The sequence below is a fragment of the Amia ocellicauda genome, chromosome 12 (genome assembly GCF_036373705.1).
Source record: "Amia ocellicauda isolate fAmiCal2 chromosome 12, fAmiCal2.hap1, whole genome shotgun sequence".
Classification (NCBI taxonomy): Eukaryota; Metazoa; Chordata; class Actinopteri; order Amiiformes; family Amiidae; genus Amia; species Amia ocellicauda.
The window spans coordinates 16,399,518-16,412,500 of NC_089861.1; the positions used below are offsets into that span (position 1 = coordinate 16,399,518).

At 36.9% G+C, this 12,983-nt stretch overlaps 1 protein-coding gene across 2 annotated transcripts in view; it reads right to left on the minus strand.

Annotated features, from left to right (window-relative positions):
• Window positions 1-7,114: 7,114 nt before the first annotated feature.
• Window positions 7,115-12,983, minus strand: part of fbxw7 (F-box and WD repeat domain containing 7) — a 170,964-nt gene continuing 165,095 nt past the window's right edge. For both annotated transcript variants that reach the window (XM_066718466.1, XM_066718467.1), the window contains exon 13: window positions 7,115-9,372. In XM_066718466.1, the coding sequence (XP_066574563.1) occupies window positions 9,104-9,372 (269 nt within the window). In that variant the 3' untranslated portion in view covers window positions 7,115-9,103. The remainder of the gene's footprint in view (window positions 9,373-12,983) is intronic.

A 12,983-nucleotide genomic window follows, 5' to 3' on the forward strand; every position in this document is an offset into this window, starting at 1 on the left:
GTACACCCAGCATCTCATTATAAGGACTTACATTATAATGACTGTTCCTGTTGTTTTCAGAAAGTTCAGTGTATGTAAGTTAATTATAATGATTAGAATAATGTTTGTTTTGCATTGGAAATTAATAGGAGTCCTATTAGTAGGAGTGCTGAAGGGACTCAACACTGCTCGGTGAGGGTGGGGGTGTTACGGAGGTTTGTTGCATTCAGTGCTTGTTATTGTGCAGAACCTAGTACCAGCCCTTCCTGGTTATTAGCCAATAGGATGTTAAGTAGTTAACATAATATAGGCTGGCCTATAAAGAGCTACTGTTCCCGTTATTTGAGTTGATTGTTCTCATGTTCCAGACTGGGGCAAGAACAACAAGCTATACGCAAGAACAGGTGTCCAGCTTGCTTTTCTGACTTGTGGATCCTTTGTCATCAGAATTTATTTATTTGGGTTGTAGTAAGTATTAATTTGTATAGAAGGAAGTAATACTGTTAATGTAGATTTGATTCCCTATTATTATTTTATTTATATATATATATATATATATATATATATATATATATTTTTTTTTTTTTTCCTCAAGTGGGGAAAACCACATTTTCCAAACCACTTATTGTGGTGAGGGTCATGGGGAAGCTGGAGCCAATCCCAGCAGGCATAGGGCGCAAGGCAGGAATACACCCAGGACAGGATGCCAGGCCATCGCTGGGCAACACACACACACCTACAGGGCAATTTAGCAGCCAATTAACCTAACCCACATGTCTTTGGACGGTGGGAGGAAACCGGAGTGCCCAGAGGAAACCCATGCAGACACAGGAAGAACATGCAAACTTCACACAGACAGGCATCCAAGCCAGGACTCAAACCCAGAATCGCTGGAGCTGTGAGGCAGCAGCGCTAACCACTGTGCCACCGTGCCACCCCCAAGTGGTTATACTTAAGTCAATTTCAGTGACACTGTTTGTTTATTGTGACACCTGTGCTTTACACCTCTTGAGCCAGTGCTTGGTATTTGTGAATTTATTAACCCATCTGGGGCATTTTCTTTTATAGGTAGAGTCCAACAGTTCAATTGTCTATTCCAGATGGTCTTTAAAATATAGTTTTCTATTGGGACAATGATTATAAACTTTTTACACTTGCGACTAGTATGCCTGGTATTATCTGAGAAAAATCAAATCACACTATTAAAAAAACATTGAAAAAGTGCTTAAACATTTCATGGCATCCTAATGGGTAACTCATAGCGCAAATTTGTGATTCAATATATTCTTTTAAATTTGTGTTCCAAAGAAAACTGAGATATATTCATAGTGTACAGTACACTAGGTGCATATTGTTGTATGTGATTGCTCCATGAAGTGCTTTTTGAAGTAGTCTGTACCATCACCATCTGGTGAATTACCCGATTGTTTTGCTTTTGAGTCAGGTTAATATTACTTAATGCAACATATCAGCCAGGGAAATAACCAGTATACCCTCATATGCGATTTATTTTATTTATTTATTTAAACATGGCTGGCCATAATAAAGTCACTATACCTGCCTGGGGTTCAGATAAAAAGGTATATAGTGAGAAACTGATCAAACATTCACTTGAAAGTTGACTATTCTGCAATTAGAGGAACTGTTATATAAAACCCTGTTCGTCTGTCATGACGGAGTTTGACTACCCTAACCCAACTACACCAACCCCAAATTACAGAGGCACAGATGCGGCTGAATCTCGGGCACCCAATCATTCTTGTTTATTATCCAGACCTAAAATATAAAAGCATGCAGGGCAAGAGGTCTGCAGTAAGCAAATACAAGATGGGGAACTTTTAGTTTAGTTATCTAAACCCTAACCTAAAACCGCCTTTAATAAAACAAAGGATGGAGACAATAAAACCTAAAAAAATCCTTACTGTAATATAATAGCTCAACAGAAACAAAGCTAACAAAAACTCCTAACTAACTATTTAAAAGCTAAAACTACACCTCTGTTATCAATACAAAAAATAAAAATAAAACTCATATAGCTGTCACGTGTGGTCTTGTGACAGTGAAGACCTCAACTACACCACCTCAAGTATTTATAGAGGAGGGGACCCTCACACTACCCTCTATGGTCCCCTACGCAGATTCAGACATGGATCTCCGCACACCCACCACAGACACAGAGAAGGTTGGTACAAAAACAATATTTATTATAACCACACAGGGCAAGAAGTCTGTGTTATGCAATACAAAAAGGAAGCTAGCTAAAATCACCTTTACTGTGCATAGGGTGAATAAAACTGTAACATTCCTAAAATGTTCCTAATAATGTTTTCCCTGAGCAAATAAATTGTCAAAAGAAATCAAACAAAACAGACACATAACTAAATAAAATCACACTTCCTCTGTTCTCATTCAGGCACCAATAACACAAAGAAAGGAAGGATAATGAAAAGGCGATCAAAGACTAATGACAGCTCACTCCTAGGATGCCTTCTCCTTGCTGGGTTCTGTGCAAGTAAGTTTCTTATTACAGTCACTCTTTTCCTGGTTACAATGATCCGCTTGGTCACTGTTCTGTTTCTCTTGCAGGAGCCTTGGATCTACAGTGCCGCAGCCGACACGGATTCTAGTGCGTCCTGCTTCTGGATCCCGGCACTTCCACTCTGGAGCCGATCTTCGGTGTGGTAATTACTGCTCACCTCATTTCTAATGGCTTTGATTTAATGATGCATTTTCTTTCTTTCCAGGATTTATAAGACACACACCAGTGTCGTAACTGGCATAGCTGCAAAACTATGCAAAAGAGTTTCCAAAACTCAACTACTGAATTTCACTGCGACCCACAGAACATCTAGGACCCAGTTTGGTCACATATCAGAACCTGGATGAAAAAGAGTCAATGTCACTGATCAGGCTGCACATCAAGGGACATGCACGAGGCCTGCAAAGTGAGAGTCATGATCAGACCCATCCTTCACACATTCAGCTGGAATGCCTGGATCTGGACACTTATTCATGTCTTCCAGGGAGGTCGAGGCAGGTGAGGCAGGTGCAGGACACACCTCTGTGACATGGATCTGCTTCACTGGGACAACAAAACCTGTCGTCCACCTTCAGTGTATGCTTATTGGTGGAGAATATCCAAAGATACTGATGTCTTTTGGCCAATAAATATTTTTAAAATTGCACACAGTACCAGACAATGTTTTGAAGTACTGGTGTTTTCCTTCAAAATGAAGAAACCACAAAGCTCTCAGTGGACCATATTCAGCACTAAGCTTTGAGTAAAGGATTAAATAATGGAGTTTAGGAGTGAAAGTTTCAGGAAACAATAACTTAAATGAGGTCAGGAATTCTCCAATTAAAAGACTGAGGTAATGCAGAATACTTTTTCTCTACATAATAGGTATACTTCCCAGTGCTCGTTTCCCTGAGGAATGTATTGACCAATTATAAAAGGGAGTATTCTCAAAAGGAACCACTTTTCTGAAGCAGATCCCTGTAGACAATCTCAGAATATTTGGATAATTTTATTTATTTATTTTATGAATTTGTCAACAATTAAATGCCTCCAATTATGCACTGACATTAGTCATGAAGTGCTTTTAAAATCTTGCACGGAACAATTCTCTCCAAGAAGCCATCAATACATTTGTATGTGTATAATGTCCAAACAAATCCAGCTCATTAAATGGGCATTCACTAAGAACTCCATTTTCCTTGAAGAAGATTGCGCAAAGAGCACATTCTATCATTTTCAGAAGGATTGGTGCATTACATTACTCAAATAATTTCACCCATGTCTGATCAACTGGGAGTTCAGCATCGGGATCCAGATGAAGTAGTGCTTTCTTCAAGATACAGTATTGATTGAAGAGCTGCTCATCATGTATGAGTTGAAAATCTTTTGGAGGTTGAACAGATTGTGAAATGTAAAGGTGAGCTTGAGGTTTCAGACTAAGGATTGTAATTTTCTGTTTTTAATTAAAATGTTGTTACAAACACTCTCAAAAAGTCTTGTTGGCAGATTCTTTAGTGCTTGGTTAACTCTGACGCCACAAACTGGAATGTAGGACTTCAGATTGCAAAGCATTTAGTACGCTTAAGATTTCGGCCGACTGTAAATTGTCACTCTCCAGTTTCAGTTGCAGGCTGAAATACACTTACAGTATATAGCTGGGCAAAAAAAAGATTGCAGTCACGGAATGAGGGATCGTCTCTGACTTGAACCCATCTTCTTGAGATTTGACAAAATCACAGAGAAGTTGCAGACAACAGTCTTCTCTACTTCGCATGAAGTACAGCTTCACTGCCAGCCAGTCCTTTAGAAGAATATACACAGCCACTTGGTGCAGAAGTTCAGATTTCATATCCAGAAATCTTTCAGCTCACTCATCCTGCAAGAAGATCTGTTGTACATCTTAATGCCTAAGCATTCCACATCATGTGGCAAAATCTTACAGCCTGTTTTGCAGAATTGTGTAATTGAAACCAGCAGCAACGTTGGCATTTTCACTCATCAAACTGGTAAACACAGAATGATGTACGCTGTGCTCACAGCTGGATTGTCTGCACAAAGTGATTTTGAGATCTAGCCTGTGTTAGGCAAACACGGGCAGAGATAGAGCCTTTGCAGAAATCAAACATGACATTCTGAACCCCATTTTCGTTACTAAAATAGGTCACAGGAACAGGGTAGTAATGCAGATGTCACGTGTTTAATGCATTGAGATAGTGAATAAGGTTTTCCATCACATATCTGTTTTACAAGCAATTCAACTGTATAAAGGCACATGACATTTTGAACGACTGCTTCACTGTAATACCTTAGCATATAGTCTGTTCCCGCAGATCTTTAACAAATAAAGATGAACTGCATGTTTGTGTAGAATGCACACGCTAATAACATTCTGGGTAAATGTAGACAAAGCTAGCTGGGTAGCTAGAAACAGGAAATAGTGAGCTAATACTAACATTAGCCTTATACATGCTAATAATATTAATTGCTGTTTTTCTACACAAAGACCTTTGACAGTCTACTGAATATCTGAGAATTTAAGGTCCATTCATAGCGATCACTATTTTGGTGAGCCAGCACTGCTGTAATGTGTTGCTGAAATTTTGCTGCTGGAGACTTGAAATCAGGTTTTAAACTCATACAGTTGAAGTCACCAACTGCTGCTATTTGAATAGGACTCTCACTTTCTGGACAAGTTCAAGTGGGTCATCGGAACTAAAATCTCTATTCTGGACATCACAAATCTATTTATTTTTTATATCGGGTGTGTCTACGTTATTTGGAATTATACAGGAATTACTTACTGACATTTGAAGTTCAATGACTGAATGGCTAGCTGGCTAGCAATATTCCCAGATAATTGACACAAAATACCCAGATCAGTATCAAAACTATTTATTCATAATAATACTAGTAATCTTATAAGCAGTCACATTTAGTTTTGCATTTTTGGCTTTTTCTAATTGGCACCTGGACATAGAAGCTGAAAACTGGACTGTCCAGGAAAAAACAGACGTACAAGGAGGACTCTGAACGACCAAGCCAAGGTTTTTGAAGTGTCTCTTTTCCAGTAGTTTATAATCTCCATCTTCTGTTGTCATCTTAGTCATTTTTCATTTCTAGCCATTTTAACAGCTTCACTCTTTCAATAATGTCACATACCATTTATTTGTTGATCTTGCTATTCCAAGCATAAGTCTTTCCATGCTTCTTTGTGTTATTTAGCACATCGATTACATTTTTGTGTTTAATGTCTAGGTTTATTAATCATGTGTGCACACTGGTATTATGCATTACTTTTCTCTTGAAGCAAATGGGTAGATTTCCTTTCACACCATCCCATTTTCACTCTAGGTTTTGATGCATCAGTTTGATGCATCAAAGTAAGTGAATAAAATGAAGTGATTGAAGTATATAAAGCTGCACAGTGGTGTCAGTTCCTGAAAAAATAAATTCCCACCAAGATGGATATAGCAGGTTCATCAAAGACACTGAGACTTTAAGACTTGCCAGCTGCTGCCCATATTGCAAATTCAGTGAGCAAGGTCCACCCAACACTCTCATACAAATGAACAGTCAATGAGCTGGAATTTAAGAAAACTGAAAAGTTTGAGATATATTGTTCTGAAATGTATGTGTGCATTCCTGAAGGTCTTTTTAGGGCTGGCTTGTGTGAAGAGTGCAAAGTTCTGGAGCAAAAAAAGGCTGTACTTAAGTATTTGTATGGAGGAGGTTAAAAGAATATTCACAGCCCCTCAGAATGAGTCCTATTAACTGGAATTAACGGGGCCGGTGTGCTGTTACCTTCTCTGAAACACTTATTAGTGACAGATTGTTTTTTCGGCTTCTAAACAGCAGTGAGGACTTCATAAATTGAGAGGAAGGTTACTCTCAATCTGATTCAGCTGAACCACATTCATCACTCCTATAGCCGATTTTAGTGTAACAGAATTTTGACCATGAGATGAAACCCATCGAATGCCATCTGTTCTTTCAACGCTTCGAATTGTGTAAACATTCTCGTCAACTTATGAGGTTGGACACATATCAACATGCAGGAATACAAACTGTACAAGTGGAACATGGATTTAAAAACCTCCACTGGATTGGGAAAGCATGTTATTTACAAAGCAGTGTGTAACTTAAAAACTTTCAGTGGGTGTACAGCATTCCTGCCAAGCACACAATCTCAATCAATATACAAATGAAGGTGCAGTGTAGAGGAATGGGCCAGATATAGAACATTTTGCATACAAAAGTGCGGTTTTCCTCCCGTCCTTCAAAAATGTACTTCTCATTTGCAGATTCTTAGTGTTTACACACAAATGCTACAGATATTACGCATGACTGAACAGCATGTTGCCTCTTTCCATGTTAGGATGTTATTTTTTCAACAAAACTGAAGCGCAACTAAAGTGCAAGATTTAGACTAGTTTTTCAATTTGTTTGGTTATGTATTTAGCAGTGTGATTCCCAAACATTATTCTGTTCCGTAAGTTAACAAAATAAAAAAGATGGTGGAATAGTTTGTATGTCCCTGCAGGATACTGCAAATGTTTCATTTGAACATTCTAGAGCGCTTCACAGTGACAAACACACAGACAAGTGAAATGCTTGAAATGAAAAAAAAAACCACATTTTATTGCACTTAAGTTATAAGAAAATAAAAATTCTAAGTGAATCAAACAATAGACACAATCCCTTTAAGGTTTTTCTGTCTGTTACGTCAGGCAGTTACACGAACTGAAAAATAAAACCTGCATCATCTGATTTCTCAAACCAGACTATAAATTAACAGAAAAAAAAAAAGAGAAAGAGAAAGAATAAGATTGTTTAATATACAGTGTTATACCACTTTCACAGTTCAGCTTGAGTTGTGTGGCTCTTGGAGAATGAGGCAAATCATTTGGCGACTATTAATTTAGGTTTTTTTTTGCCTGTGGTGCATTTCAATTCATAAACCATAACTGTTAAGCCAAGTCAGTTCACAGCAAGAAAACTGTCATGTTTAAAACTCTTAACATTAAGACTGACCTGCATCTATTTGCAATTTACACTTGTTTGTTTCTTTATATATATTTTTGTCAGTTTATATATTTGTAGTGTGTGTGTGTGTGTATATATATATATATATATATATATATATATATATATATATACACACACACACACACACACACACACACACACACATACATATATACATACACACATACATACATACACTTATATACACACACACACACATTCAAATTAAGTAATTTATTCTATATTCCAATACACCACAGCCCTCAAAGCATATACTTTCCCCACAGAACAGGCTGAAAAGAGCTTTGTCCCCTAGGAATGTGTTTTGCCTAGAAACACACACACACACACACACACAAATCTGCACACCCATTTTTGTTTCTTCCTTGCAGGCAAACCCGTCTTTGTCTTTCCAACACTTTCCTACTCTCAGCCTCTTAGAGGCACATTTGGCTCAAGTTTCAGTGGCAAAAAATTAGATTATTTTAATGTTTATTTTAAAAAGTCCAAACTAGAGTAAATTTGGAATTTAGTCTGGGACTAAAACGTCGCAGCAATAAAAGTTCTACCTTTCTTTTCTTTTAGCAGCATAAATAAAGTTTGGCCACTGGGAATACAGTACAGGGATGGGACATGATTCCCATTAGCTCACAGAGACCCCTCCCACCACTTAGCACCAGCGTTGAGGAACTAAACTAGCCAGACTCTTTGAAAACAAGAAAGAAAACAAAACAAAACCAAAAAACCTCAGGACAGCTTGTCTTTCCAGAGCAATAAACCCAGATTGTTTAAAAAAAAAAAAAAAATTAAACCAGTAGAGAGAAAGAGTAAAGAGAAACGGAGGTTAATACTGTGACTGATTGTTGTTGGCAACATTAGGCAGAAGTTTAATTGAATTGATCAAATGTACAAAAACTAGAATTCACAGTTCGGTTTCTTTTATGTAGTATTCAAACCAGGAAACAAGACAGAAAAACAACAGCAACAAAAATAGTATAGAACTGAGGCAGATGCCTCCTGGTTTGAAAGTCTATCAGTTCTTGGCTTTTATTCTATGTATGTTTTCCCCCGATAAGAAGCTCTTTATTTAATTTTTATTTACTTTATTTTCCTCTTTACACTATTTAACATTTCTTACATGAAAACGTTCTTTCCTTTAGTCTTATGTATACAGCGGTGATTCAGTAAATCAGTTGTCTGTTTGTGTGGAAAAAAACAAAAAAACAAAAAACAAAAAAAATATATATATTTATACATCTTAACGGTTGCATCAGGCTTGAGTGAACAAGTCTCTCTGTGCGGAGCTGCCCCGAGATGAAAAGGGAGGTCGATTATGCGTTAAGACGGCATGTTGGCCTTTTTGTCAGTTATCATCCTTCCTCTTCCTCTCCCCTTCCCAGCAGTCTACAATGGTGCGTCATGTTGCCACAAACCAGCCTCTGCTTCTCCCATCAGATCAAGGGGTTGGGGGTGTCTGGAGTTTAAACTGGAGTGGTGAAGATGGTAGTAGTGGTGGGGAGTGAAGTGTTTTGACATAACTTACTGAGACGTATTGAAACCTCATCTTGCCCCCAACCTCCTTCATTTCATATCCACATCAAAGTCCAGCACCAGCAGCTTGGTCTCCTCTGTGCCATTACGACTGCCAACCGCACACACCAGCTTGGTGTTGGAGGCTCGGATTCGCCATACAACCCCACCGCTTCCCCCACTCTCCAGCGTCACCAGGTTGCGGATGAATTCACCTGTTTTCAGGTCCCACAGTTTCACAGTCCCATCGTCTGAGCTGGTTATTACAAAGTTCTTGTTAAACTGTAGGCAAGTCACGGCACTCTGGTGTTTATGGGGACCTGGTGAAAAGAGAAGAGTGGGATGAAGATCAAAATGTTTCTCTCAACAAATGTTTCTGGTCAATCATTTTAATACGGTCAAAAACATGGCAGAGTAATGTGTCCTCCATCACCCAAAAACTCAGAGACAGAGCTTTCAAATGACATCTTACTTATGTAAATAGGGTTTTCCTAGCCAGAGCTACAGGCTTGCAAACTTGGCCATTTCTCAGTGTACAGGGCTACTATGCATATGCTGGCATTTTTGTTCGTTTACTCGGCCAACCGATTAACCCTTTATAATACGAAACGTGAGACATTTCTCTTTCATTTGATACAAGATAAATGCATATGGCACAAACTATCAATGAGCCACATACAAACAAACAGGAAACTAACAGGAAAAATAGGGTGGCATGTAAAGGGTTAATAGATATATTTAGGTGCAGTCAAAAATGTAAAAAAAAAAAAAAACGTCATCATAATTGGCAGAAAAGTAGATTTTTTTTTTCTTTAAAACAGCACGAATATGGCATTTGATATTTTTTAAATTCAAAGTGCCAGTGAGGCACTTCATTCTGTATAATTAAGTCCTCAACCAGACAGCAGACTTTTAAAAAGGCTAAGCTGTGATCCTCAGTGTGAAATTACAGGACTCAACACTGAAGTGATACTCAGGAAGGTATTTTGTTCTTCTGGCAGTCTTAAGGAATAATTTGTGTTGCACTGTATCCATTGTACCCCAATCACATCTCTCACAAACACACACTGAAATGCAACCAAGTTCATCAAATAAAATACTTCATGATTAATTTTCGTTCTACGTACATGTGCATGTGCATATGAAACACTATTAAATGTGATGTCTCCCTCATTTATTCTCAGTGTTTTAAGATAAAAGTAACTGTCTGTTCTGAAGAGCTGGGCTAGGCAGCACTGGCTCACTGCTCAGCCTGACTAGGGCTATTTGGTTCCTTGTCTGTTTCCTCATTTAAGACTAGCCAATATTTCGGTCACTAACTTGTTTTAATGAACAGCAGTGACTGTCTACTGACGCAACTGGTTAAATTATGTAAAACAATCAAGCTGACCTCCCAGTCATCAACCACACAGGCTGCCAAGCAAAACGCTTTGCAGTCACTCTTCCCATCACTGTGAAAACTGTTTATTATAAGAACATATATACTAAGTACAAATTCCACCAAAGTGTAAGAGTAGTTTATAAAATGGAGACATGCAGTAAAAAGACTAACACATGGGTGTAAGGTACCACTGTCATATTCCACAAAAATGATTTTAATTCAAAAACTAAAATTGTGCCAAAGGCAGCACATGTATCTAAGACACTGCCTTAATAATTAAGGTTATGTATTTTCTAGTGATGAGGAATCCAATTGGAATTTTAGTAACAGATTCTGTGAAATTGCTTGAAACCAAATTATTTTTGCACAATTCCCACTTAATCTTTTTATATATATATATATATATATAAAGAAAAATAGCAATATTCCTGGCCCAATTAAATAAAAAACATTACCGCTGCAAACTGCTTTCTGTAGCATTTCCAGCATTATTGCCAATTAATTTAGCCCCGCTAAACTTTCATGGTATCACATAAAAAATAAAAATAAGTGGTGCCAAACAAGCTTCTTGCAGATCTTGTTTTGCACAATGTGGGAGTTGTCACATTCCAGTTGCATTAAAATCATGACAAATACCTGCTCCTCGTGTTTCAGACAACTTCCAAGCGGTTAGATTTATGCCAAAATGTAAACAAAGCTAATGTAAAAGAAATGCAAATGTTACATAGGCATATATCCTCTTACCCCCATGGCTTCTTGTGTGTACGGTGAAAATATTGAATGTTTATTGTAACTGAAGTAAAGCTGTGACAAAAATAGGAACATATGAGATTCCCAACATCCATACAAACTAAATGTAGTCTATAATTTATATGCAGCAAGAAAATGCTGCATGGAATGTTATATTAATTGTTTTTGCAACAATTTGTCAATTTCTTAATTGCTTTACTTATTCTTTTACTTCTGATTTTATCTAGCTGCCTATGTTATGGGTTAGTTTACATATTTGACTCATTCATTCATGCTTATGCTTTTATAAAATGTATTTACTTTTATTTGTATTATTACTTGCTTTCTTTACATGTCTCAATTATTCTTTTGTAAGGGGTGGAGAGGGTTCTGGCAGAAAAGTCAGAGTTGGAGTGTGGGGGTGCTACTATGGATTAAATATTAAACCTCATTTCTACTCATTCAGTTTTTAATAGAGAAAAGGCTGATCAAACTCTGCTTCTTTTAGAGATGGTATACCCAACAGAAGAACAATTCTGACAGTCTGACCACCCTGCCCCTCACCAAACTCCAAACTATGACACTGCTTACAATGCTGCCAGACCCCTCTTCTATGCCATCAAAATATGTAATTGCAGCCAAAGTGCTATTAGCTAAGGATTAATAATTTCCTTTCCATAACATCAGCCGCTTTTCATTAAATTAAAATTTTTTATGTTAATGGGCAATTTGGTACAGTTTGTTCACTGGTCTATTGTTAAAATTTATATCTGTAGTACTTTTATTATTTGAACTTCGAGAATGAAGGAAAGTTTTGAACTTCCTCCAAAAGTTTGGAGTTTGTGAAAGATGTAGTGCATTTAACAATAGTTAATTCTATCAACAAAACAGTAATTGTTCTTCCACCAGTTTTCTGCAGACCTTCAGACTGGCTTCAGTGAGATATTTTACTTTAACAATATATTGGGATTAAACCTTAGGCTTCAGTTAAATCAAATATCTGTATATTCAACTGAACACACACTTTTATGTAAGAACACTGAATGTTTCCCTTCTGGTGCTCTTTCATATATAACTTTCATGCTATTTAATGATACAAAATTGTCTGTACCTTTACCAAGTTGACAAGAGTCAAGCAGCCTGAAGCGTTGTATGACAGGGCTCAATTGTATTAATTGGATTAGAGGAAAGTTATTTTAAGAGTAACTGTATAGATGTGTAAAGACCACAATTAACATAACAGCCCATTAACAATATATTTTACATTGATCCTCCGTCCTCTTAAATTTGAGAACTGTACACTGTAGTGGGACATTTTACCTTTATTATTTTCTTTACATGCTTTAGATTAATGGTTTCATGTTTATTGTTTATTATTATTGAATTTTAGGTGTAGTCACTTTTGATACATAAGACTGCACCTATTGTCCATCTTGAAATATTTCTTAGCAGACACTAAGAAATCTAAAATTTCTTAAAAGGTTTCTTCAACATCTTCTATTTTTTCCAATTCATGTGAGATGAGAACTCCAGGCGATTATTTGTGTACTTTCAATTTATAGCAACAAACGTTGAATGAAAATATTGTTCATGATTTTAAAAATATATTAATTTAACAGACTGCAGTTATCAATTTAAATGTATTATAACACCTGATATATACACAAAGGCATTTGCACAAATTAAACAGCACAACACACATGCAAACTACTTTTTTTTTGTTTTTTTAGCTATACAAAATTTTCTACTTAAAACTATAAATACTTATTTAACTATACATACACTTTGTGTACTAAAATGTACTAGTTGGAATGATGGAAT